Genomic DNA, 22564 nt, shown 5'->3' with positions numbered 1-22564 from the left:
AGAAATACTAGATGGCCGTTTTAACAAATTAGCCACCAATTATGGTGCTAAAAAGCACTCACCAATCCCCACATGTGCTTCCAAGATCATGCTGACATCGTTGGCTCCATCGCCAATAGCAAGGGTAATGGGGTGCTCCTTGGAAGCTTTAATCAGCTTTACAATCTGCAGAAAAAAAACAAAACAAAAAACATTTCACTCAGTACCACCGTGAATGTGCCACTGTCTCAAGCATATTTACAAAAAGAAGTGCAGTTGCTTCACCTGTGCTTTCTGCAGAGGTGCCATGCGACAGCAGAGCACAGCGCTACAGTTGCGGCAGATCTCTAGAAAGATCTCTCTGTAGTTGCCATGGCCTGCACCTTCCTGGTTGGGCTTTAATACTGCAGATAGAGTGGCCCCATCGATAATGAGGCCGAAGTCGAGGCAGTCTACTGATAACCTGGAAAAAAAAAATAATAATAATAATAAAATCAACAGGCAGATCTGTCTATTGATCTGACCAAGAGTCAGATGGACATATAATTTAGATTGCACGCATGATCATATACCCAGAGATAGAGCGCTGTCTGAGAACAGTCCTGTTGAGTTCAAACAAAACATCGTGAAGATTCTGCTCTTCCGTGCGTTTCTTAGTGAGCTCCAGGATTTGGGTGCTGCGACGGAACAGCTTGCTGGCGTAGCAGGTAGCTGCCGCCGTCTCCATCTTGTCCCCCGTCAGGACCCAAACTTTCATCCCAGCCTTGTGCAGTGACTCAATGGTGTCTGCAGCTTTCTCCTGGAGCCTGCGCATCGATAAGTCAATAAATGTTGCAGCCTCCACTCGGGTATGCTGAACTGAAGCATTCATCAACGCTTCAATCAATTCATTACCAACTGGTGATAACTTATCAATGCATGACCACCCCGTCCCTGCCCATCAGCTGCTTATCTGTTAGGAAATTAAACTGTCATGCATGTGATCAATCAGTTGGGGTCAATGCTGAAGTCTGCTTTTTCTGAGCATAAAACCATCTTGCATATTTAGTCTCTCAGTGGAAAAGAAACAGCAGTATTAATAGTAAGCCATCTATCAGAGCTCTAGCAGAATTTTTCTTTTGCCCTCATGAGTCATGACAATGCTCTGAAGACAATCCTTTAAGCATAGCTTAATGATTCATTAATCTTCCCTTCTGTCCTTCCGTCCCCTGCTGCTGCTGCACTGTTCTTAAATCTTTCTATTCCTCTCTTTCTGACTAACCTGTCCTCCACTGCTGTAGCACCCAAAAGAACAAAGTTTCTCTCAATGATGTCATAGGCCTGAGCCAGCCTCTGCTCCCTGTCCTGCAGGGCCAGTTTGGCTTCCATCAGGTGATGACACGCCTCCTCATATTCAGACTCTGACAACCTTCGATAGGCGACGCACAGAGTTCGCAGCCCCTCCTGGATTGAGAGAGAGAGAGAGAGAGAGAGAGAGAGAGAGAGAGAGAGAGAGAGAGAGAGAGAGAGAGAGAGAGAGAGAGAGAGAATAACAAATTTAAATGCTGATCGCAGGGGTTCCAACTCATCCCCAAGTTAAATCCATATGTGCTACGGAGGGAGATGTTAACATAAAATGTGTTTTCACTCCCATCTAGCAGAGACAGAGACAGACTCACTAGCATTCATTTGTAATTACATTTGTCCCTGTCAGTTCCAGGTACCTAACAACTAATCTTCACTGTTTAGCTGTTCTGGGCTCCAAAAACCCCTGATGGAAATTTCTGGCTCTTTAACTGCTACATATTCAAGTACCCTGTCTAAGAAGTTGCTAACTTTGTCTTCTAATGCTTTGGGTTCTGGAACAGTACCATTTAGAGATTTTTGTTGTTGGCTGAAACAGTGGACTGCTTTAGCTGGAAACAAGGCTGATTAGGGTGTAAGATATCAAAGGAGGGCAGTAAAAAACAAAACAATCTAAAAGATGCAAAAATGCCACGTGGAGGTTCTTTTTTCACGTTCTTAAGCCTCTGGATCAAATATAACATTAATATTCAAATTTAGCACAACTTTGAATGTCACTTCTGTACATGCTCAATGTTTCAAGGATAAATTTATGCTATAAAACTATGAAAGATTCCCAAATGATGATATCTAAAGCTAACATAATGCAGTGCATCACCAACTTCCTTATATAACCTGTGCTGGTCAAGATGTCAACTTACGACTGCATTTTGTTCCACCCGGGCTTTAACTTGTTCCACCTTTCCGGAGACCACCCGCGGAAAAATGGATGAGTCAGCACCCTTGCAGAACAGCAGGTAGTCTCCTGGGAGCACACAAACACACACGAACATCTGTAAAGGCAACTGCAAGTGCGGGTGAGCATCTGATCACGGAAACAGCCCTGTTTGAGAGGATCTCTCACCTGAGCTTGACTTGACTATGACACTCATTCTTCTCCTGACAGAGTCAAAGTTCAGCACATGGAGCAGTTCAAATCTGAAGGTGAGACAGCGTTGGCGAAGGTTATTGTTTCATCACTTGCATTTATGCAAAAATATTTGTTTGTGGCTTTTTGTCAGTGCTGCATACGATCTACAACTTGTCAAACACTGAACAATTCTGAGAAGTGCACACTCAGACTTTTGCTTGTGTTTTTGTCTGTTTAAAAGCCCATTTGCCCCCCCCCGTCAATTTTATACTTGTAATAATTTGTAAGATACAACACTTGCATTACGTGTGCATGACCACAATAGCGACTGAGGCTTGAATTAAGTACGTTTTTTAGCTGGTGTTGTCTTAGACGCCTTATAAAAAGGGTAAAAGCAAAAAGTGTAAGAAAGCTGCAAAACCTTTTGCTTTCACATCTCCTCTAAAGTCTTCACAGCTGCCCACTGCACCACCCTCCCTTCCCGAGCTCCCCTGCTTCCTTAAAATAGCTCACTATTGACAGGCCACTGCAGAGAGTGATAGCGAGGGAAGGTGGTTACACAAACACATTCTACGGACCACAACATTAAACACTTGCCACAAAACCACTCGCTAATGGAAACTCACTCGCCTTCCGTTTTTACAGATCGGTTGGAGCATTTTGATCCAATTGAGTAGTTTAGTAAAAGCAACTGTCTGCCTGCTCTTTGGTGGTTGTATTTTTTGTAACCACTGCTGAACACGAGACACAAGCTGAGGGCTGTTTGCCTTCAGTCAGCTGATGTATGACCGCAAATCCATCAAGTGAATCAATCTCATTTTATCGCCTGTGGCGTAACCGCAACAGTCTCTTAGCAGACTAACCTTTCAATCTCGTCATCTTTGTTGAGGATCTCCATGTAGTTGTCTTTCAGTCTTAGATATGTGTAACCCAGCCTGGCAACAAGAGTGAAAGAAAAAGGATTCATTAAAGCCCCCCAAAAAAGCAACTATGTACACCATTACCCACTTGTGCCCCACTTGGAAAGGCTAAAGGTGCCTTGACGCATTTTGTGTAACCTGAGCTCACATATACACAGAAGACCGTGCACATCTGTGAAAGCAATATATGAGAGCAACATTCTCTCCTGGTGCACGGTTTACGTGTCCTACGCTATGGATGAAAATAGCACACCGACATCACTGTGTTGGCGTGGACTTGCTGCTTCAGGTATAAAGATTAAATATAATCCAGCAAGTCCAGTTTGAGTAACAGACACACAGTAAAACACTGCACAAGAGTTATACAATGTGGAAGGATTATACAAGTCTGAAACTTCACAGCAGCCTGTCATGCTCTGTATCATCCTCTGTATCATCGAGGCTTTAAACTGTTGTTGACCGGCCAACAATTTGTACTGCCAGATGGAATCGCAGCAAATATTGAGCCACGACCTGATTTATTTTTTTTTTTTGGGTGACCCTGCACCCTCACTGGGCCAACAGCGCTGTGGTCTCAGTGCAAGTAGCGAGGGGAATATGCTGTTGAAAAGTTCTTGGACAGGCTGTTGGTACAATTAACTGCACAGCAAGCCATAATTATTTGTCAGACAATTTCATTAAAAATGCTCCAAAAGGGGCCTCAAACACAGGCTGGAGGTCCAGCTCAGTGTCACAAATTAACAGAAGTGATGGTGAGCAGATCCACCTGTCACACACACCATTTTAAATTACAATACAACTTAAATGGGTGAGTTTAATAAACATTCATGCCTGAGCAGTTGTCATGAAGGAGGAAATTCACCATGGAAATCTAAACTAAACATGTTTATTTGGGCTCTAACATGGGAGCCATTTAATTTATAAGGGCTGAGCTAGAGCCTATAAAATTAAAAACTGTAATGTCTTATACAAAAATGTAAATTCAAATTCAAAACATTTAAGCATGATATGGTATGCTTAAAATTAACATTTACATGATCTACACCACTTTGTCAGTTTTGTTTTCATGAACAGTCTGATGTTGCATTGCTGTGAATTATGGGATGGAATTTTCTCCTTTGCTTTCATCAAGGTTGGTCCACTGTTTCCTCTACTGCAGGAGGTAATAAAAGAAGCAATGAAACACCTTTCCTTAGTATTTAGAGAATTTAACCAGCTCTTATTATGGCTGACATGCAGATACTTCCAGGTCATTGCCCTTAGGAGCCTTCCTAAGTAAAACTGACTAATCGACAACGCCCCAAACCTTTTGTGGATGAACAGCAGAGTGTTATTTGCTGGCTAAGTCACTCTCTGAAGGTTAAAGCATTCCCAACCTTTACACTTCATACGCAGTAATGAAGTTTAATGTAACCTGAACCCCTGCAAATGGAGGATTATGAATATAAGCGTTTCAGATACAAAATAGCCCATCTGATGTAAATTCAGACACCCTCAAGTTTTCTCGGAAAGCCAGAATTCATTGCTTTTCATCGTTATTACTGGGGAGCAGTTTTGCTAATTTTGTGATTTAATGCGTTTACCTTTTCATTCCTTCGACCAAAGCCACCTCATCTGGCGAGGAAGAGATGTAGAACGAGGTGGGCCTACCCTGGTGGATGCCCCTCTTGATGCCATCCACTGTCTCCTCCTCCTTCACCTGCACCGTGTGGCACAGACACAGCGCCCGAAAAAACAGATCCTCATATTCCTACAGACACAGATAAATGCACAGCCATATATTTAAATAATTTCTTAGGGCACAATGAGTTAGAAGGTGCATAATTAAAACAAAAGCAAAAGAACTAATCCTCCTCTTTCCTTTTTTTTTGTTGTTTTTTTTAATACAATCGATTCTGTTTAGTCAATAATGTGGCATTTTTGTGCTATATACTTCAAAAAAAACAAACAAACAAAAAAAAAACAGCAATAAAGCAGAAAATCTTTTCAGCACTTTTTGGCAGTGAGCACCCTTCTCCCTCCCTCTCTCTCTCTAGTCATCTGTGGCAGCCACTGCTGCTCGCGCTGACTACACAAGTTTTCTTTTATTAACTCTAAACTAATCTTTGGTGCCACGACCATAAGTGCAACGCTCATCACTTTTCCATGTACTAGAGGACTTTTTTCCCTCCCAATATAAGACAAAGCATACACTATACAAAAAAAAAAAATGTTTAAATTTTCATGTAGCGGTTAGGGGCTATGTCCCTGCTGCATTCGTCAGGATTATAAGGTTAAAAAAAAGCTGATTTTTTTTTTTTTTTTTTAATTTTAACATCAAAATATCATTATCATTCCTTTCAACATTCCTCCAGCCTTAGAACTGAGGTTAGTTTCTGCCTGTTTATTTAGCAAAACACACACTTACTCTCCTGTATCCACCAGGTGAGGCATCAATCATGTCTATACTCGATGCGGCACTGAGGATTTGGCCGTTGCAGATCGCATGTGGGATATAGACGTTCCCATCAACGCAGCACTCAATAAACTCCATGTTGTTCTCAGTCAGGGTGCCCGTCTTATCAGTAAACACGTACTCCACCTGGGAGGGAGAAAGAAGAAGGGTACAGTAAGGCCTACACGAGGTTTTAGATTTAGATAATGTATGCAAAGATCTGTGTCTGGACGTGCGTGCACGTGTACCTGCCCCAGCTCTTCATTCAGGTCGGAGGTGTTCACCTGAGCACCTTCTCCCAGCTCTTCGTCAAACATCTCCTCATCCCAGCTGATGAAATAGGAGCCAAGAAATTTCTGCATCTCCACCGTTACATACATAGACACGGGGATGATGTAATTGAACAAAACCATGAAGGCCAGGAAGTCTGTGAAGGCTCGGATCACCTGAGTTAGGGAGGGAGAGTTATTAAGTTTTAAAGAAATTATGCCAGACACGTGGTTCAAGGAGAGGAGGATTTATGAACGCACCACATGGCGCTGACGTTCATTTTCGGTCCTGTGGTTGTACCAGGGTTCATCTCGATCAGGCGACCACTGCCAAGCGTACTTCAGGACAGTGTTGATTACTGCTTTACTGATCAAGATGCACAAGTACACTATCAGGAAGGCATTCATTGATCTGCAGAGAGAAACAGAGGGTAAGGAAGGGTCCATTTCAGTTAACCAGTTCAATCAGCAGTATGAAGAGCTAGAATATTCATCATACTTTTCCACAGCAGAGCGCTTCTGAGATTTAGACTGGTAATTAAGTGCCATCTTGGTCTCCATGCCAGTGTAGACTGCAACAGCTGAAAGCAGAAACAACAATGAGTTACAAAGGCAGAAATGATGCCAGCATTTCTTCAACTGTAGTAAAACTTTCAGGAGTCATTAAGCAAAGTGTATCCATTTCAATACCGTAAATATGCTGCGTGTTCTTCAGTGTGGCTCCTCTAAGGAGCAAATTTTCAGCTCCAAGTGGTCTGCAACAATTAAACAAATTGAGAAGCTTGGTGTTAATTCAGAAAACACAATTGAAGAGAGTTCATTTAACCCTTCACATACACACGCACGCACAAACCTTGCCACAGGCTCTTCTTTGTCCTTGTAAATATTAATGCGTCCCACAAATCTGTAAAGCAGTCAGTGTAATGTCAAAACAAGACCTACACAGGGATGAGGCTGTATCTTGTGACAGGTTTGTGTATAAAGATGCATCAGTGAGCATGCGTCACACTCACTTGTAGAGGTCAGGCTGTGGTTGTTCACATTCAATAGTGGCATGTAGCGAATCCACCTCCTGCTCTGTTCTAAAGGCCATGGTATCTGGTATAGCATAATAGGTCTGAGACAGAAAAGGGGAAGAAGAAGACAACAGAGGAAAATGTCACCCACAGTCACTAATGAGAAGAGCCTCAGCCTCAGCGGGTTCACTAAATGACTGAGGGAAAAAAAAAAGGCAGCAAGATGAGCTGAGTGCTCACGGGGTCAGCAGGGGACAGCATGCTGGGATGGTGAGCACATCAGAGGGCTGCCCCGAGGGCATGTATGAGGATGATGGGCTGAGTAGACTAAGCTATACTGTGGGGTAATGTGCGTGAGTGTGTGCACGCGTGTGTGTATGTGTGTGTTCAGCCATGCATAGGGTCATGTGAGTGACAATGAACACCTATGAAAAGAAAATGCAAAGCCGATGTGCCAGTGTGTCACCTGCATCATTATGAATCTATGAGTGGGTGTGTCTATTGATTGAAATTTGCAGGGCTGCAACCAATTACTATTTTGATTAGTGAATGAACCGCCTGATTGTTTTTCTTGGATAAACATTGACAGAAAATGTTAGTAAATATTAAAAAAGAAAAAGCACCTAATCCTCACCCCTTAACCTAAAGGTGCCTTCTCAAACTGTTTGTTTTGTCAGACTAACTACAGATAGTTTTCCTACTGTCATATTTTATAAGGAAAAGAAACAAACTTTTGCCCTCAGTTTCATCCAGGATAACAAAAAATTAGAATGTGTAAAATGACATTAATGATTAATGGAATCATAGATCATTTATGATTTTTAATAACCTTCACTGCTGTGTTCCAGTGGTAGTGTTACCTAATAAAAGTTCATTAGGTCAAAGGGACCCATTTATGCTCATATTACACATGGATGTTTTATCCCTGTGAGCCAAAACCTCAGACTTCAGATTCCTCTGAAAGCTTCGTTACATACGAACATATCCTTATTTAAACAAACTTTTGGATCTGTGTGATGCCAAAGACATGGAATATAGTTTATGTGGTCATCTCAGGTATAAAGCTCTTCTCGTGAGAACAGCAGGCCCTCCCACCTGCAGTTCCAGTCTTCTATTTGTGAGGTCAGAAGAAAGTTAGTTTAAGGGGAGTTAAACTTTAAAAAGAAGGGAGCTAAAATGACTGCGGACAAACTGAGGGGTTCAACAAAGACACAGCAGAAGATAAATTAATTAATATTATTTTGAATTCTGGTGGAGTCAGGAAAAAAATGGAGCTAGAAAAAAAGCATAACAAATGAACTTTGGGGCAAACAGCAGAAAAGCAGGAGATGGGGTGGGTTGCAAAGTAGCTTGCATGAGCCCAGCAACCGTAGGCAGGGTAAAACAGCTTAAAGAGTGCACCCCATTAGATAACTGGCAATTGGATGTGTAGAAGACTATCAGCTGAGCCATCAGACACTTGAAGAGGTTTTTTTATTTTATTCTGAAAAAAATGTGATAAATTGATTGTCAGAATGGTGGCAAATTCATTATCTGTTGATCAGTAAATCAATTTATGTGCCTTCCAAATAACTGCAGACAATATTCAGACAATTTAAAATCTGTAATACATAAGACTGTTCATACTCCAAGTAATTAAAAGCTCTCAAACTGTAAATGGGTAAGATCTGAAAAAAGGGCAGTAAAACAAAAAATATGTAATTGTCACTACAGAATTCAGTAGTGCTGAGATGGCATATTTACTGGAATGATGAACATGGTTGTGTTAGGTTGCTGAATTTTTTCTTAATATTCTCTCCTAACAATGCAAGCTCATGGATATAAAGATTTTTCCATAATACATACAGTAATGATTTGTCATATGCCTGAAAACAGTAATGTTTTTTTTGTTTGTTTTTTTTGTTAGTGACACAAATGGATTTTTCTAAAACAATTTAGGGACAGAATAAAAGCACTGGATAATACTATTATACTGTTACATAACAACTGTTGTTTTTGTGAGTAGGCATGCATTGTTTGATTTCATAAAAGGCTTATTTTTGTGGTATTTTAGTGCTTCAGAAGGCACTAGATCTGATTAATTTAGGGGGCGATGTAAAACTTTTTTTTTGCAGATAAAGATAGCAATTATAAAGCCAAGTTTAAAAACAAACTAAGCCAATATGTTCCACTAGTTGTGGCACCTTGTGACTAGACTCCCCATCCAGGCTGGTGGTGGTGACGTAGCAGGTCCCATCATGACGGCTGGAGGAGAGAAGAATGAGGTCACAGGGGAAAGTCTCATCTTCCCTCACCACAACAATGTCCCCCACCTGAAAGAGACATTAAGAGATTATTAAGGTTCATATCATTAATAAATGAGAAGTATTTAGATTTTTTTTTTTTTTTTTTTTACATAAACACAGTGTTGTGACACTGACAGAGACAGACAAACCTGAAAGTAATCCTTTACCATTCCTCTTTAAAAAAAAAAAAAAAAAAAAAAAAAAAAAGAATTGAGAAGTTGCATAACGGATTATGCGAGCAGAGCAGCTTAAACTCTGATAAATCCCATCTCCACGGTGACCATACACATGACACACACTCTGATTTTGCATGATTAATGTATTCATCATTATTCCTGCTCCCAATTCACACACTAATCCTCTCTGATCTATGGATGGAAGAAACCTTGGCACAAAAAAAAAAAAAAATATATGTAAAAAAATCTTCCAGAAGACAGACACAGACAGCTGGAGGGAGGCGGAAAGAAAAGACTAAGAACGACAGGAAAGAGATGGTGATAGACAAAGCCAGACAGGAAAGATTAAACAAAAAGGAGGCATTTGTGCATTTGGTCTTTCTAGACCACTGAAACTCAGGAAACTATATTCTGAGCATTACATATCAGCCAATGCTTTGGTGAAACAATTGCATCTATTCTAGAGCCTGACCAATACTGATATATGACGACTGAAAAATCCAAAATATTGGCCGATATGTTTTTCTTTCAGACACACAAAACATTTATAATGTGTAGTTATTTATGAGTCCTTTTTAAGATAATATGACACTGGATTTTAAAAATGATCTTGTTTTATTGTCATAACAACTCGTTTATGCTCTGCCCGACTCTGCCTGGATAAGCTGGTTGTTCGTGGCATTCCAAACTTGTTAACAACAGGGAAGTTGCAGAATACTGTGGTAGATAAACTATGCAACATCAACACTCATAACATGGGTGATGAGTGTTTCTCCTGTCTCTTCTTTCATTTTTTTCATTTTCATTTATCAGCTGTGCCAATGCAATACAGATATATTGGCCAATATATCAGTAGGGCTGATATATCGTTCAGGCTCGAATGTATGCACCTACATTTTAGGTTATGAGCTGGAATTATGCAGACTGGCATCATTTTCAGTCACACTTGGATGATACAGGAGGGATTACCGTAGAGCAGCATGCCAGCTGAGTGACGTTGTTTTTTTCACAGAAATCTTGACATTCACCCCTACATTTGCTACCAGGAGTAGCACTTCTGTAAGTAAAGCCACACTAAATTAATGAGCCTTATCTCCACTATTACTGCAACACCAGTGTATTTTGAGAAAGAGGTGTAAGAAATCGCAGTTTCATCTGAAATGGCAACACTGGAATAACATGAAGTCATGCAATATGTGAAATCCTGTGTGAGATTTGAACTGACATGGAAAAAGATGGAAAAACTCTCAGGAAAAAAAAAAACAAAAAACAAAACAAAAACCTGGCAGCCACAAGTAGGATCAAAGCTGGGTTTTGATATTGTAAAAATCATTTTCAGAAGTCAAACTGAATCACACTACCAAACAGAGATTTGCTGTTGCATCAGAATGGCATAAGAGAACATCAAAGAGATGATGACAGGAACATCCCAACTCATGAAATACATCAGTCGTCTTCATCCTCTGAGGGACTTGTGAGCTACACCAGGGGACAATCTATTATAGCTTCAGGGAAATTAATTGGTGGGAAAGTCAAGAGAGAGCAAAAGCAGCAGAAAAGAAAGTTTGAGAGGACTGCAGAGAGGAAGAGAAAGGGGGAGTGAGAGCGACAGTAACAGAAAAAGTGAGCTATGCAGCAGAACAGCAGTGTTGCTTTGTGGCCTCAGGTGCTATACTGCTCTAATGAGGCCATTCTTACCCGTAGCTTGTGACTCTGTGTCCTCACCACCTTCCCCTGCTGCACCACATCCACCGGACACTCGTTTATAGAGCAGTCAGCTTTGTGTCTGAGCCAATCCTCGTAGCCCTGAGAGAGATGCAGCAAGTGGGTTGCAGCAAGAGAAGAAATAGGAAACAAGATTGTAAGGGAAGGGGGGGGGGGGGGGGGTAAATGTGTGCGTGTGTGTGTTGGCAGTGGTGAAACAAAAAATATAGACTGTTGTACAAGCAGAATCGGGGCCAGCACAGGATCGAGAGAGGGGAGCAAGAGGTGAAAGTCATACACAGTAATTAATTAGCATGGCACTTTCTGAGCTTGGTGACCCGTTTCCTGGATTTGTAGCCAACGTGTCATGTTTTAGATTTATGTCCTAGTAAAGCTCTGGCTTCCTTAGCCAGAATAGCTCCATCTATCACTGATAGTACCCTATCCCTCAATACTGTGACGGAGTGGAGAGGACGCATCTCCCAGAGTCATGGGGTCCGCAGCTCGAGCGATTAACAGAGACCATTCATGATCATATTTCTCACATCACCAGACATATTTAATGGCATGCCCCTTCACTGGGAGTGGAATGTGTATATACAGATAATAGAGCAACTGAGAATGGAGAGTGTGTGGGTATTTGAGACCAGCAGTTGATGTGTATGGAAGACCATTGTGGGCAATATTTCTTGGAAATACGAGTCCTACCTGCTTAATAGCGGTGACCGTAATAACAAAGAAGAGGGGCAGGCCACTGGTGACTGGGCTGGTGGGGGTGTCGATGATGAGCTGCAAAGGAGAGAAACAGCAGGAGGAAGAGGTAGAGTGGGGGGAAGGGTGAAGAGGTGGCCACAAATAGGAGCGAGGATGTCAAGTAAACAGCAATGTTTTGATGCGCAGCAGGGCAGACAGAGCGTTTATTAAAAAAATAAATAAATCAGGCAGCAGTTTAATAAACTTCACGTAACCTAAGAAGCAAATTTTATTTCATCTGTTCATTTGTTCATTACCACACACCCATCAACAGGGCGTGTGGTATTTCACATGGTATTGATAAAACACATACACCCAGTCTGCGGCTGTTTCAATCTGCTCTAGCAAGGCATCTGCTGGTGGAGAAATTGCCTTAACAAACCAGAAAGCAGCTTCTGCACTACAACGCTATAACTGTTTCCAAAGAAACACTTGACTTTGCTTTGAAAATAGTGTCTATTATCAGGCATTCAGCCTATACCTTTTTGCTACCTACATATTAAATGGATCATTGTTAAGCTGTAAATCTCACAGCTGTTTAACAAATACTTTGAAATGCAAAGCCAGAACACATTCATTCAGGCAGTTTAATGTAAGATCACAGACTCAGAAATCCAGTGTTTGTTCTCAGCAGTTTGTTTTGGGAGAATATTTTATATTATGAGGTCAGATTAAAGACAGGTGGAAAAATAATTATTGCTAATAAAACTAAAATCTCACCTGAACCAAAAATATGACCAAGAAGTAAAAGTTAGCGATCCTTCTGAACTGTTCAAACAGGTTCTTGGGAATGAAGTTCCAGGAGGTGTACTGTGGAACAGAGTGACAGCGAAATTACTATCGAAGCATAAAAACAAACAAAAAAAAACAAAAAAAAAAAAGAAAAGAAAGAAAGGGAAACAGCAACAGTTCTTCTGCCAAGAAAAATGGTGATAAAGAGCTTGACAAAAACAAGAAAAGTGAAGTGTGACATCCTTAAAAAAAACACAGCCACAAAAGGGATTACATGGTTGTCGAAGTATAAAACAAATGAACAGCATGATGATAAAACGTGTTACAGAGGTGACTCATGGGCTAAGGCTCGCTCACCTTGGAGGACACGATGCGGTTGTCGGGATAACGCTGAGGGATGTACGCCTCAGCTCCTGGAGGGGGTTCTTTATGCCCGATATACACAGTCCGACTGTCCACCCAGTTCTCCTCCCCAACACACTGTAGGAGACAGCGATAATATACAGATAAAAATAGCAATAAAAGGTAAGGACAAGAAACTGGGTTAGATCACTTAGAATTCACAACCTTCTTGCGATTATTTGGATTATATAAGTGGAAATGCTTAATTTCTTATCAAGGCAGTTTTTAAAAATCAGGATCAAGAAAAACTGTACTAGATGAAACACTGCAACAGAATGTTACACAAGACTGTGTTACACAACTTCAGTGACTTCTTTTAACAAACAACTTTACAGACAAGACAAGCCAAATTGAAGGATGCGTTAATGTTTGTGATGCATGTAGGTGGGTTTGGCTCTGAGTCACACTCCAGTGGATTTGTCATTTATCTTTTCTTCCTGCAGAACAGTCAGGATATCCTGCAGTACGCCCTCTGCTCCATCTTTTGATTACTCCCTTCCTTCTGCACAGTCCAAACAAACAAACAAAAAAAACAAAAAACAGCAGCTACGTTGTTGGTTTTACAATTTTTTTAACTGATTCAGTGACTTGACTTTAGAAAATTAAATACACATCAGTTCCTGTGCATGCAAACCTTCCCCAGGGGGGTGAGAGAGTGCACTGCGGGACTTCACGGCAGCACATATTTTCCCCAAGATATCCCAAATTAAATGCTACTGCAGTAACAGAGCTCTGGGTCAAAGCAAGAACCACGAGACCACAGCATTTGGCTGTTTGTTTCTACACGAGTCCTAATGTTTTGGCCTGAGTGGGTAGTGTGAGCGCAGTCTTTGGCAAAGCGGCCAGCCTGACACAGCTCAGAGCAGGGGTGTTGACCATTAGCGGAATGTTTCTGGAACAAGCACTTCAGTGGAAGCAGCGCTTCACTGCTTCAAACGTCCTCAGCATTTTGGCAGAGATGTAGCTCATTGTCAGTGACCAAAAAAAAGCACAAATATATTAAAAGTTTTTTGTTTTTTTTTCCGGTCCCAAACGTGTTTTCTGCCAACTTAATCCACACGTTTTAACGAGTTTAAGGTGGCCCAAAAGATCAAATGAAGGGTAATTCAACATCACAGCAAATTCAACAAGCTGAAGCAACCGTGTCAAAATAGCTCATTGCAATACTTAAAAGCAAAGAGACCCAGATCCAACTTCTCCAGTGTGATCAACAGACACTTGGCAGTGAGATAAAAATAGACACAGATCCAACAGTGCCAGCCAACTGGAGACCCCTCCAAACTATTTGGGGGGGGGGCAACATGACCCAGACAGACACTGTGAAATGGAAAGAAACAGAGAGAGAGAGAAACAGAAAGTAAGGTAGAAAGTGAAAGCAGGGTACCAAAGCAACCAAAGCAGGCCTGCAGTGGGGAATCGGGCATAACAGATTTCAGCAGAAAAAAGGCAACAAGGACAAAGTATGTATAGAGAGAGTAATGGGGAGACAGGGCGGCGCTGACAGCAAAAATAGAAACAGCTGTTACTGGCATGATGCAGCATGTACGAGTAAAGGGAATATAACTGACCAAACCAAACAGCTGCCCTGGTAATATTTAGTTACGTACACTTGGTCCTTAATCGTTTATAATGTTATATATTTATATACAACATTATAAACAATGTTGGCATATTTATAAAAATTCTTATAAATACACCAACATAACCAGATGATGTCCCAATAAATTTCAGGTTCTAATATAAAAATTGTAATTAAACCCCCCCCCCCCAATAAAATTTTCCACTCTTATACTAATTTAATGTAAAGTCTAAAAAAAAAAAACAAACTTTGTTATAATCCAACTATCTGACCACATTATTTCAGGTTTTGATATTAAGGACTACGTATTGCTCCAAGGACAGCTCGTCATGATTTGTTTTAGTGCAGGCTTGCATCAAATCAAGTTATCTGTGCAAAGAAGAGAATTAAAGGAGGAGAATCAAAGAAACAGTGAATCAGAGGCATTGTCGACTAAACAAGAAGGCAATTTCAAAAGCAGTACTCCTACTTTGACATTCCAGGTTTTTTCTGGTTTAGAAAGGGCCTTTGGGGGTGACTATGCATATGAACACAGTACAGTAAAGGCACTGAGCAGATTTCACCTTATTTGATAAGAAGCCACTTTCAGCTGGTCCCTTGCCACAAGTGGTAGCTCCACATGTTTGATTTGGCAGAGTTTTTCACCGGATGCCCTTCCTGACTCAACCCAAAGGGGACATGTGACTCCAGCTGGAATTGAACCATTTTTCTCTTGCCAAGAAAATGTGTAAACTGCTATGCTACTTTCACCTTCCATTTTCACCTTATTTGACAGAAACCTACTATTTCCTACCACCTGACAAGCAAAAACATTTATTATGTGTGAGTAAATGACCTTCCAAAACAACAAAACTAGTTCTGGCTGTATTTTAAGTACTGAAAATAATCATTTATTGCCTTAAAATGGAATTATAGCACAATTACATTAAAATATTATGTGGTTAATGATTCTAAAATCAGTTCAGTTCAGTTTTACTTAAATGGTGCCAGTTCACAATAATAGTGACATAAAGGCACTTTGTTTTGTAAGGTAAAGAGCTCATAAATATTAGAAAGAGATCAGTGATGTCCTTTCAGCAAGCACTAGGCAATAGTGGGGAAGAAGAATTTCCTTTTAAAAGGAAGAGACCTCCAACAGAACCAGTCTCAGGGAGGACCAGCCATCAGGTTATTGGTGGGGGTGGGCAGGTGAAAGGCCAAGAACAATAATCTATGGAAGAGAGTAGATAAAACTTAGCATGCAATAGTGACATTTAAATGTATTGGGAATGAAAAGAGTGGAGTGGTGAAGAAGTGCTCAGTGCATCATGGGAAGCCCCCAGAGTTTGAGCCTGGGTGACCTGATCCAGCTCCAACTATAGGCTTGAATAAAAAGGAATTTTTTAGTCCAGTCAGGGGTGAGGCTGTTTGTCTTCCAAACCCAAACTGAGAGCTGATTACACATGAGAGAGAGATGGTAACTCACAAGTAACCCTGCGCTCCAAAGTGAGCAGACCAAAGTGCTCTGTTTGGATAATATGGTGATATGAAATCTTCAGGATATGATGGGGTCTGATCACGCAGGAGTTTATATGTGAGGAGAAGGCTGTTAAATTCAATTCTGGATTTAACAAGGAGCCAAAGAGGAGATGTCAATATGAGAGAAATATGATCGTTCTTCCTGATAGTGCTCATGCTGCAGCATTTTGGTTCAACTGGAGGCTTTTCAGAAAGCTATCAGGAAAACCTGGCTATACAGTCTAGCCTCAAATTAATAAATGTGAAAAATGAACCTTTTAATCGCGTACTTATATAATAGTGGAACATCAGCTGAAAGCTTTGATCTTTAGTCAAGACAATTACAGAAAACATTTTTCATTAATACTGCGATTACTATTAAATGAAATTGCTCGCATATTTACTGCATATTTTCTACCATTCTTCAAATCCACAGGTCTGTGAATCCATCATTCATCTCCCCCATATTTCTATCTGCACTGCTTTCTCCCTTTGTTCCCACCATCTCCTGGCAGCGAGTGTCACACTATGACAGCGTGACTGTGGGAGAGGGATGGAGGAAGACAGAGAGATTGTATTGTGGTTTGCAGTTATCTGATCATTAATCCCCACTGATCCGTATCAACCCGTGTCCCACAGCTCCCTCTTCACTCTGCTGCTCCAACAGACAAAGTGGCTGGGTTTTTGGTAGCAGGACATGGATGCTTTGTCTTTATTAACAACCCCAAACAGCAGAGCGACGAGTCTTACATCACCATCAGTCATCAACAATGACAGGATGTATTTTATAATAGAAAAATATACCACCACTACAACTTCTTTTATGTTTCTGCACTGCGGCGCACCCTCTTGGGTAGGCGGTTTGCCTTTTTTTTTTTTTTTAAATTCAAAATGCTGCTTTAGAAAGCCACGAGAGTTTTTCCAGCTCTGGCATTGTGTGTTAATGTGCCTACCATTTGCAGAGGCTTTGCTCCATAAGCACTTAACAGCACTATGAATGCATATATTTTCATTAGGAAAAAGCTAACCCTGACCCCCAGCAGTGCTATGATCCATCTATGCCGCCTCCATGATGCAGCACCTTTCTACTACAGAGGGGCAGTAAAAGACATACACCATTAACTGGCTTGATTAAATAGTCATGTCTCATACTTCCTCCATTGTCCAGTCATGCTGTGCTGCGTGCAGCATGTTTAGCAGGGATCCCTCATTAAGCGACAGATCAAATTCCTCTGAGCGAGACTTAGCTGAATGAACTCCTCATGCTAACATGGAACGTATAACATACACAACTTCAGGGCAGCATGTGATGCAGTTTAGCCTTGTTTAAAATATAAACTGTAACTGTAAAAATAAATAAAAATAATCACACAGTTATCATATCTTAAAGGAATGGAAGTTAATTTTAAAATATATCGCTAAACCTCCTCAGAATTGTTATTTGTGTTTCAGTTTGTGATGCTAGAGTATCTTTGTCTATGCATAACTAACTGTTATTATCTGGTGTGTTTCTTTAGCTTAATTGGCAAAATTCAACTTCAAATTTTATTGCCGCTGCAACCCAACAATATGAGCCAAACTTTACTGAGCTAATGCACTCTGTTTATGTTGCCTTCAAATGAGCAAAGCAAGTAATTCTATGTAAATTTGGGGCGGGGACATTAAAACAAATGCAATAACCTATTAACAGAAGCTTTGAAGTCTGTTGTCGCACTGAACACAGATAAAAAGGAGCCTCAGGACCTTAATCAGTAAAAAAAAAAAAGGGGGGGGGGGGGGGGGGGGGCCCATTCACCCGACTGATACTCATTAGCCACTGATCACCACAGCAATACAGTATGCAGAGACAGACTTCTACACCATGTCTGCAAGTTCATTAGGCGAAAAACAGATCACAGAAGCTTCATTATATTGGCTGGAGATCGAACGTGTAGGATTTTTCCTCAATTTAATGCTCCGAAACATCATTTGTCAAGTGATTATGAGACTCTAAGGCAATTTTTTTAAGGATTACTGTTCCAGAAAATATCCTCAGTATCTTCTTGGTGTTTTTTATTTGGTTTAAATGAGACTTCTTGGATGCTGTTCTTTATGGAAAACTCTTTTTTGGGGTCAAAGTGAAATGAAAAAAAAAAAAAAAAGGAATACTAAGGATGGAACTGGTGAAATAAGGAGAGAGAACATAGCTCCTAAGGAAAGCATGGACAATTAGCTGTTCTAATCATTTGTTAGAGAATACTATTTGGAGTAAAGTATTACACTGTTGCAAACTTAAAAAAAAGAAAAAAAAAAGAAAAAGAAAAGAATAGTGACCATCAGCCCGCGCACACATCTCACATCTCAAAAGTGACAAAACGCCACTGGATGCCTCATAATACAAATACCGGCAACATTATCAAAGGATAAATATGAGCTGATTACTTTAACATGACAAAATTTGTATTCCGCTGTTGTCCCAGCTTCCTCTCCCACTTCACTTGCTGTGATCCAACAGTTACATAAGTCCTTAATCCAGCTGTGCTACTTCTCCTCTCCTCTCCTCTCCCTCTCTTCTCTCCTTTTCCTCCTGCCACCCTAATCTGCATCCAAAAAACCCAAAAAAAATAAAACCTCATTTTATCTGCGTTTCACACTGACACGATGATACAGGCTTGAAACTGTGCCTTATAAAGAAAACGTTGTCTTCGGGCTATGCTGTGTGAGAATGCTCCAAAATCATTTCTATTTGCCAGCACAAAAGGATGCATGACCGTTTTCTCTGATATGCACACAGACCAGTGGGCAAAGCTCAATCCAAACACAAATCCTGTGTGTTTTTGTCACCTACAGCTGCCATTGCTCCACCAGGGCCCCATCTCCAAAGGGTGCAGCAGACAGGAATAGACTGTCCTTAACAGTAATCTAGCAGGCTGTGCTATGCCTTTTAACACCAGCCAGGACTCAAAGGGCTGTAAAGTTGCTAGAAACACTTCTTAAGCTCTTCAGCACACAAGGTGCTGCTGGCACCTTTTTAATCAAAGGAAAACATCGCTGGCCTTTCTCTTTTTATCTGCTGATTTTGTGAGAGGTCTCAGCATGAAAAACAGTTTACATTTAGAGATAACATAGAGGAGGGTTGGGATTGAGGGGGCAAGGGTACATTACAGTCATATACAGTAGAATGCAGGGGAAATAAAGCAGATACAGTTTCAAATACGGTGACCACAGGAGGCTGTTGTGGAAGTTAAAAGCATGGGGATGTAATTATGCTCTTACATGGCATCAGCTATTTCTAATATGCCCATCACCCCATACACACAAGCACTATCTTATACAGATTATGACCTCATGCGTTTCTCACAGTTTGCACCAGTCTGAGGCATCACTCCATCCCTATTATTACCAGATGAGAAAAGGGCACCAAAGAGGAAGGTGAGAACACACACTTGCCATGAAACCACTGATACACACACACACTGAAAGCACAGGTGGTCCTTTTACAGATAAATCTAATTATAAGTAAGATCTCTTCCTGCAATGGCTGGTTCAGGGTCTGCGAACATACCAGAACGAGCCTGTGTGCACAGACACTCATTCACACACCTATCAGACTCTATATCTCACTGCATGAGGGCTCAGCCATTCTTTTATGCCAGCAGGATGAAAAAAGTTTAACAGACTTAAGTCGTTATGCAACAAAATGTCCCATTTAAACTTCATGCACCGAAAAACCCCACGACACTATATTTTTCTTTCCAGATACTATTTGCTAGGGTGCACAGGCTCTCTTCTATTCAGGAAACAGGCCTGCAAGCACGGCAGAATACACTGCATCCAGAATTTACGAAGCTGTGTGGAACAGATCTGAACACCTATCAAGCAAAGCAGTTCATGGCCAAGGTGAACGTTAAGTCAAATAACTGCCACAAATAAGCAACAAAAGCCATATCTGAACACGTTACAACAAAGCATCAGAAACTGTGTCCCGCCACTGTTGTTTTGGGGCATCTACAATACTTTTTTAGCTTCACTGACTTCTTCTTTAAAATGTTAGATATTTTCAACATGTTTCATGATTTTATAGTTAATGAGCCTCTCATGAGCCAGGCAGATGTTGTTGTAGAGCATAAACACCTGACACAACAATGGAAAAAAGTATTTTTATCTCTGATTTAAGTGTACTTTGTTCCCTCTGGCGTAAAAAAGGCTTGAACCCTGTTTTGTCTCATGTTAATCATCGTGCAAGATGTAAGGTTTGTTCTACTATGCAGCCCCTTTACCGGAGCATCCGTTCCAAATATGGCAGGGTTAATAGAAAGCAATACACAACTAATAGGTGCCAAGGCAGTCATCATCCATCCCTCCAGTTGCAAATCAATATGTAGAGGATTTAATTAGTGATTAAATGTGTGTCTACTTAATATTGTAGGATGCAATCGGAAAAAGAGCAAAGGATGATAATGATGATGACCCCCTCCCTCTATCCTCCCCTCCTCCCCACCTTACTCCTGGATCTGATTTCCCCTGATATTAGCCCCGCTGAAACATCCATCAAGCTCCATGCACACAGTCCCCCGCCTGCTTCACACATAGACACTAACTAGTGCAAAGCAAGATTGAATGATGAGAAAAATACCTAAATACACACTCGGCTATCATCGCTGCACCTGAGCCAGATTTAAGGTCAGGGGGAAGGGCCACAGAAGGTAGCAGATTCACCAATACTCAATAGGTACACAGTCTGATGAGCATCACTGGGCCTGTCAAAGCAGGTTCCTAATAGACAGTTTTTTCCTCTAATTCAGCCACCCACCAACCAGCTGCCTCCTGTCCTCCTAGATAATCAGTGGCTGCTGATGACAGGGATTCAGAGCAGAATCTCTGCTTACAGCTTGCAATCATTATTACGTGGATATTTCCTGCTCAGAGGCAGACCTGATAACTCATTAAAGATAATGATGAGGCCTTGATGGCTTCTCTCTTTACGTGTTGTGTCCTTTCTTAAAACTTCATTAACTTAACCTGGACAACTTCTATCAAGCTGGAAGTACAAGTCTTTATCTGATCAGATTTATTACTGTTGCAGAAGGCTGCCTACATGGTTTCTCACGTCTTTGAGTTCTAGCCGTGAGAAAGTTTAGCAGCATGCTTGTCGTGGCTCTTTTAAATAGGCCAGCCAAGTTCATTTTTATTCTACACATTCACCAGTCATCACTGCATCTGTAGCTACTGGAACATTCTCCATTCAGCTCTACAAAAACATTGCGAAGCCCACAGCCAACGACCTGCCAAAGCAGCCCGAGTGAAATGTTTATTATTGCAGGAAGTTATTTATCACTGTGCGCATCCATGCTCAAACAAACCTTCCGAACGGGGCAGGGAAATCAAAATGCAACATGATTTATGTGCAAAAACAAAAACATGGAACATGCATTGTATATTTCTGCACTTCTAGACACGGAGCTACAGTTGTGACAGTGTTGACAGACAGATTGGGGGCCTTACGTATCTGCTGATGATATTCCGGAGCAGGCTGAAATCCATCCTTTAGACAACTCCGGCGGTGACTACTCTGCGCGACAGAGACGTTCAGCTCTCCCTGGATCTTCGTAAACGCTACCTTATGTAGATCTTTCGATGAGTATCCATCGCTCACCACCGCCACAGTCACCGCCGTGTCTGAGATAGCGAGGAGCAGCGGTCTCTCAGTCACTCGGCTGCTCTGATTTTCATGGCATCCCTGGGAAGAGCCATGCAGCCCCCCGAGAAATTACAACGACCCTCACTAACGCTGGTGGCTACATTTTAGACTGAATTTTCAGCGTTCGCAAACCACCAAAGCTGCGGGTCGTTTTGCAGGGTACTCTTCGCTTGATGAATCTTTTTATTCTTGCAGGAGATGGTCCCTCACAGAGTCTGTGTCCTGCTCTGTGTTACCAGCGGTGGCCCTAGATGTAGCGGCGCTGCGAAACGTCCGAAGCGCTCATCTGTCAGATGACTACGCTGCGCTTGCGCAATGGTACGTCTAGCGTCTCCTGGGATATTATACTGAATGCTGCACTGAGCGAGCGATATCCACATGCAGAAGAAGCATCAGAGCGAAAAAAAACCCGCACAGGTCTAGTATCATACTACTCACACCCAGAGATCACAGCACAACTGAGCCTGTTAAACCTGGACAACTTTAGGTCACTCTGTTTTAAAGATCGGCCAATTATTTGGACAAAATTGTTCTGAATGTTTAAATAAATAAGCAAAACAACGATTAAAAAGTACTTAGTATAGTAGTTTAGGTCCTAGGTTCAAACTGCAGTCAGGTAAACATGTACATAAAAGTCTTGAAAAAATATTTTCCTAGGAAAATGGGAACACAGTATAAAAGGCAAAAAAAAAACAAGCTTGTACAATTCTAATGAACTCAAAGTC

At 41.2% G+C, this 22564-nt stretch overlaps 1 protein-coding gene across 1 annotated transcript in view; it reads right to left on the bottom strand.

Annotated features, from left to right (window-relative positions):
- LOC115800493 (probable phospholipid-transporting ATPase IH) overlaps positions 1-22048 on the bottom strand; it is a 28211-nt gene extending 6163 nt beyond the window's left edge. The window contains exons 1-21 of the mRNA XM_030757890.1: positions 21644-22048; positions 13039-13161; positions 12670-12759; positions 11905-11985; positions 11191-11298; positions 9215-9343; positions 7029-7132; positions 6869-6919; positions 6706-6770; positions 6515-6596; positions 6277-6427; positions 5995-6192; positions 5720-5893; positions 4896-5062; positions 3256-3327; positions 2387-2460; positions 2184-2287; positions 1241-1422; positions 552-785; positions 265-442; positions 63-165 (exon numbers count right to left, since the gene is read on the bottom strand). Coding sequence (XP_030613750.1) covers positions 63-165; positions 265-442; positions 552-785; positions 1241-1422; positions 2184-2287; positions 2387-2460; positions 3256-3327; positions 4896-5062; positions 5720-5893; positions 5995-6192; positions 6277-6427; positions 6515-6596; positions 6706-6770; positions 6869-6919; positions 7029-7132; positions 9215-9343; positions 11191-11298; positions 11905-11985; positions 12670-12759; positions 13039-13161; positions 21644-21682 — 2509 coding nt within the window. The 5' untranslated portion in view covers positions 21683-22048. The remainder of the gene's footprint in view (positions 1-62; positions 166-264; positions 443-551; positions 786-1240; positions 1423-2183; positions 2288-2386; positions 2461-3255; positions 3328-4895; positions 5063-5719; positions 5894-5994; positions 6193-6276; positions 6428-6514; positions 6597-6705; positions 6771-6868; positions 6920-7028; positions 7133-9214; positions 9344-11190; positions 11299-11904; positions 11986-12669; positions 12760-13038; positions 13162-21643) is intronic.
- Positions 22049-22564: the final 516 nt, after the last annotated feature.

This window comes from Archocentrus centrarchus, chromosome 21 (assembly GCF_007364275.1).
Source record: "Archocentrus centrarchus isolate MPI-CPG fArcCen1 chromosome 21, fArcCen1, whole genome shotgun sequence".
NCBI lineage: Eukaryota > Metazoa > Chordata > Actinopteri > Cichliformes > Cichlidae > Archocentrus > Archocentrus centrarchus.
Note: the sequence above shows the minus strand (reverse complement) of the source record. Positions and strands in the feature narration are given on the sequence as shown.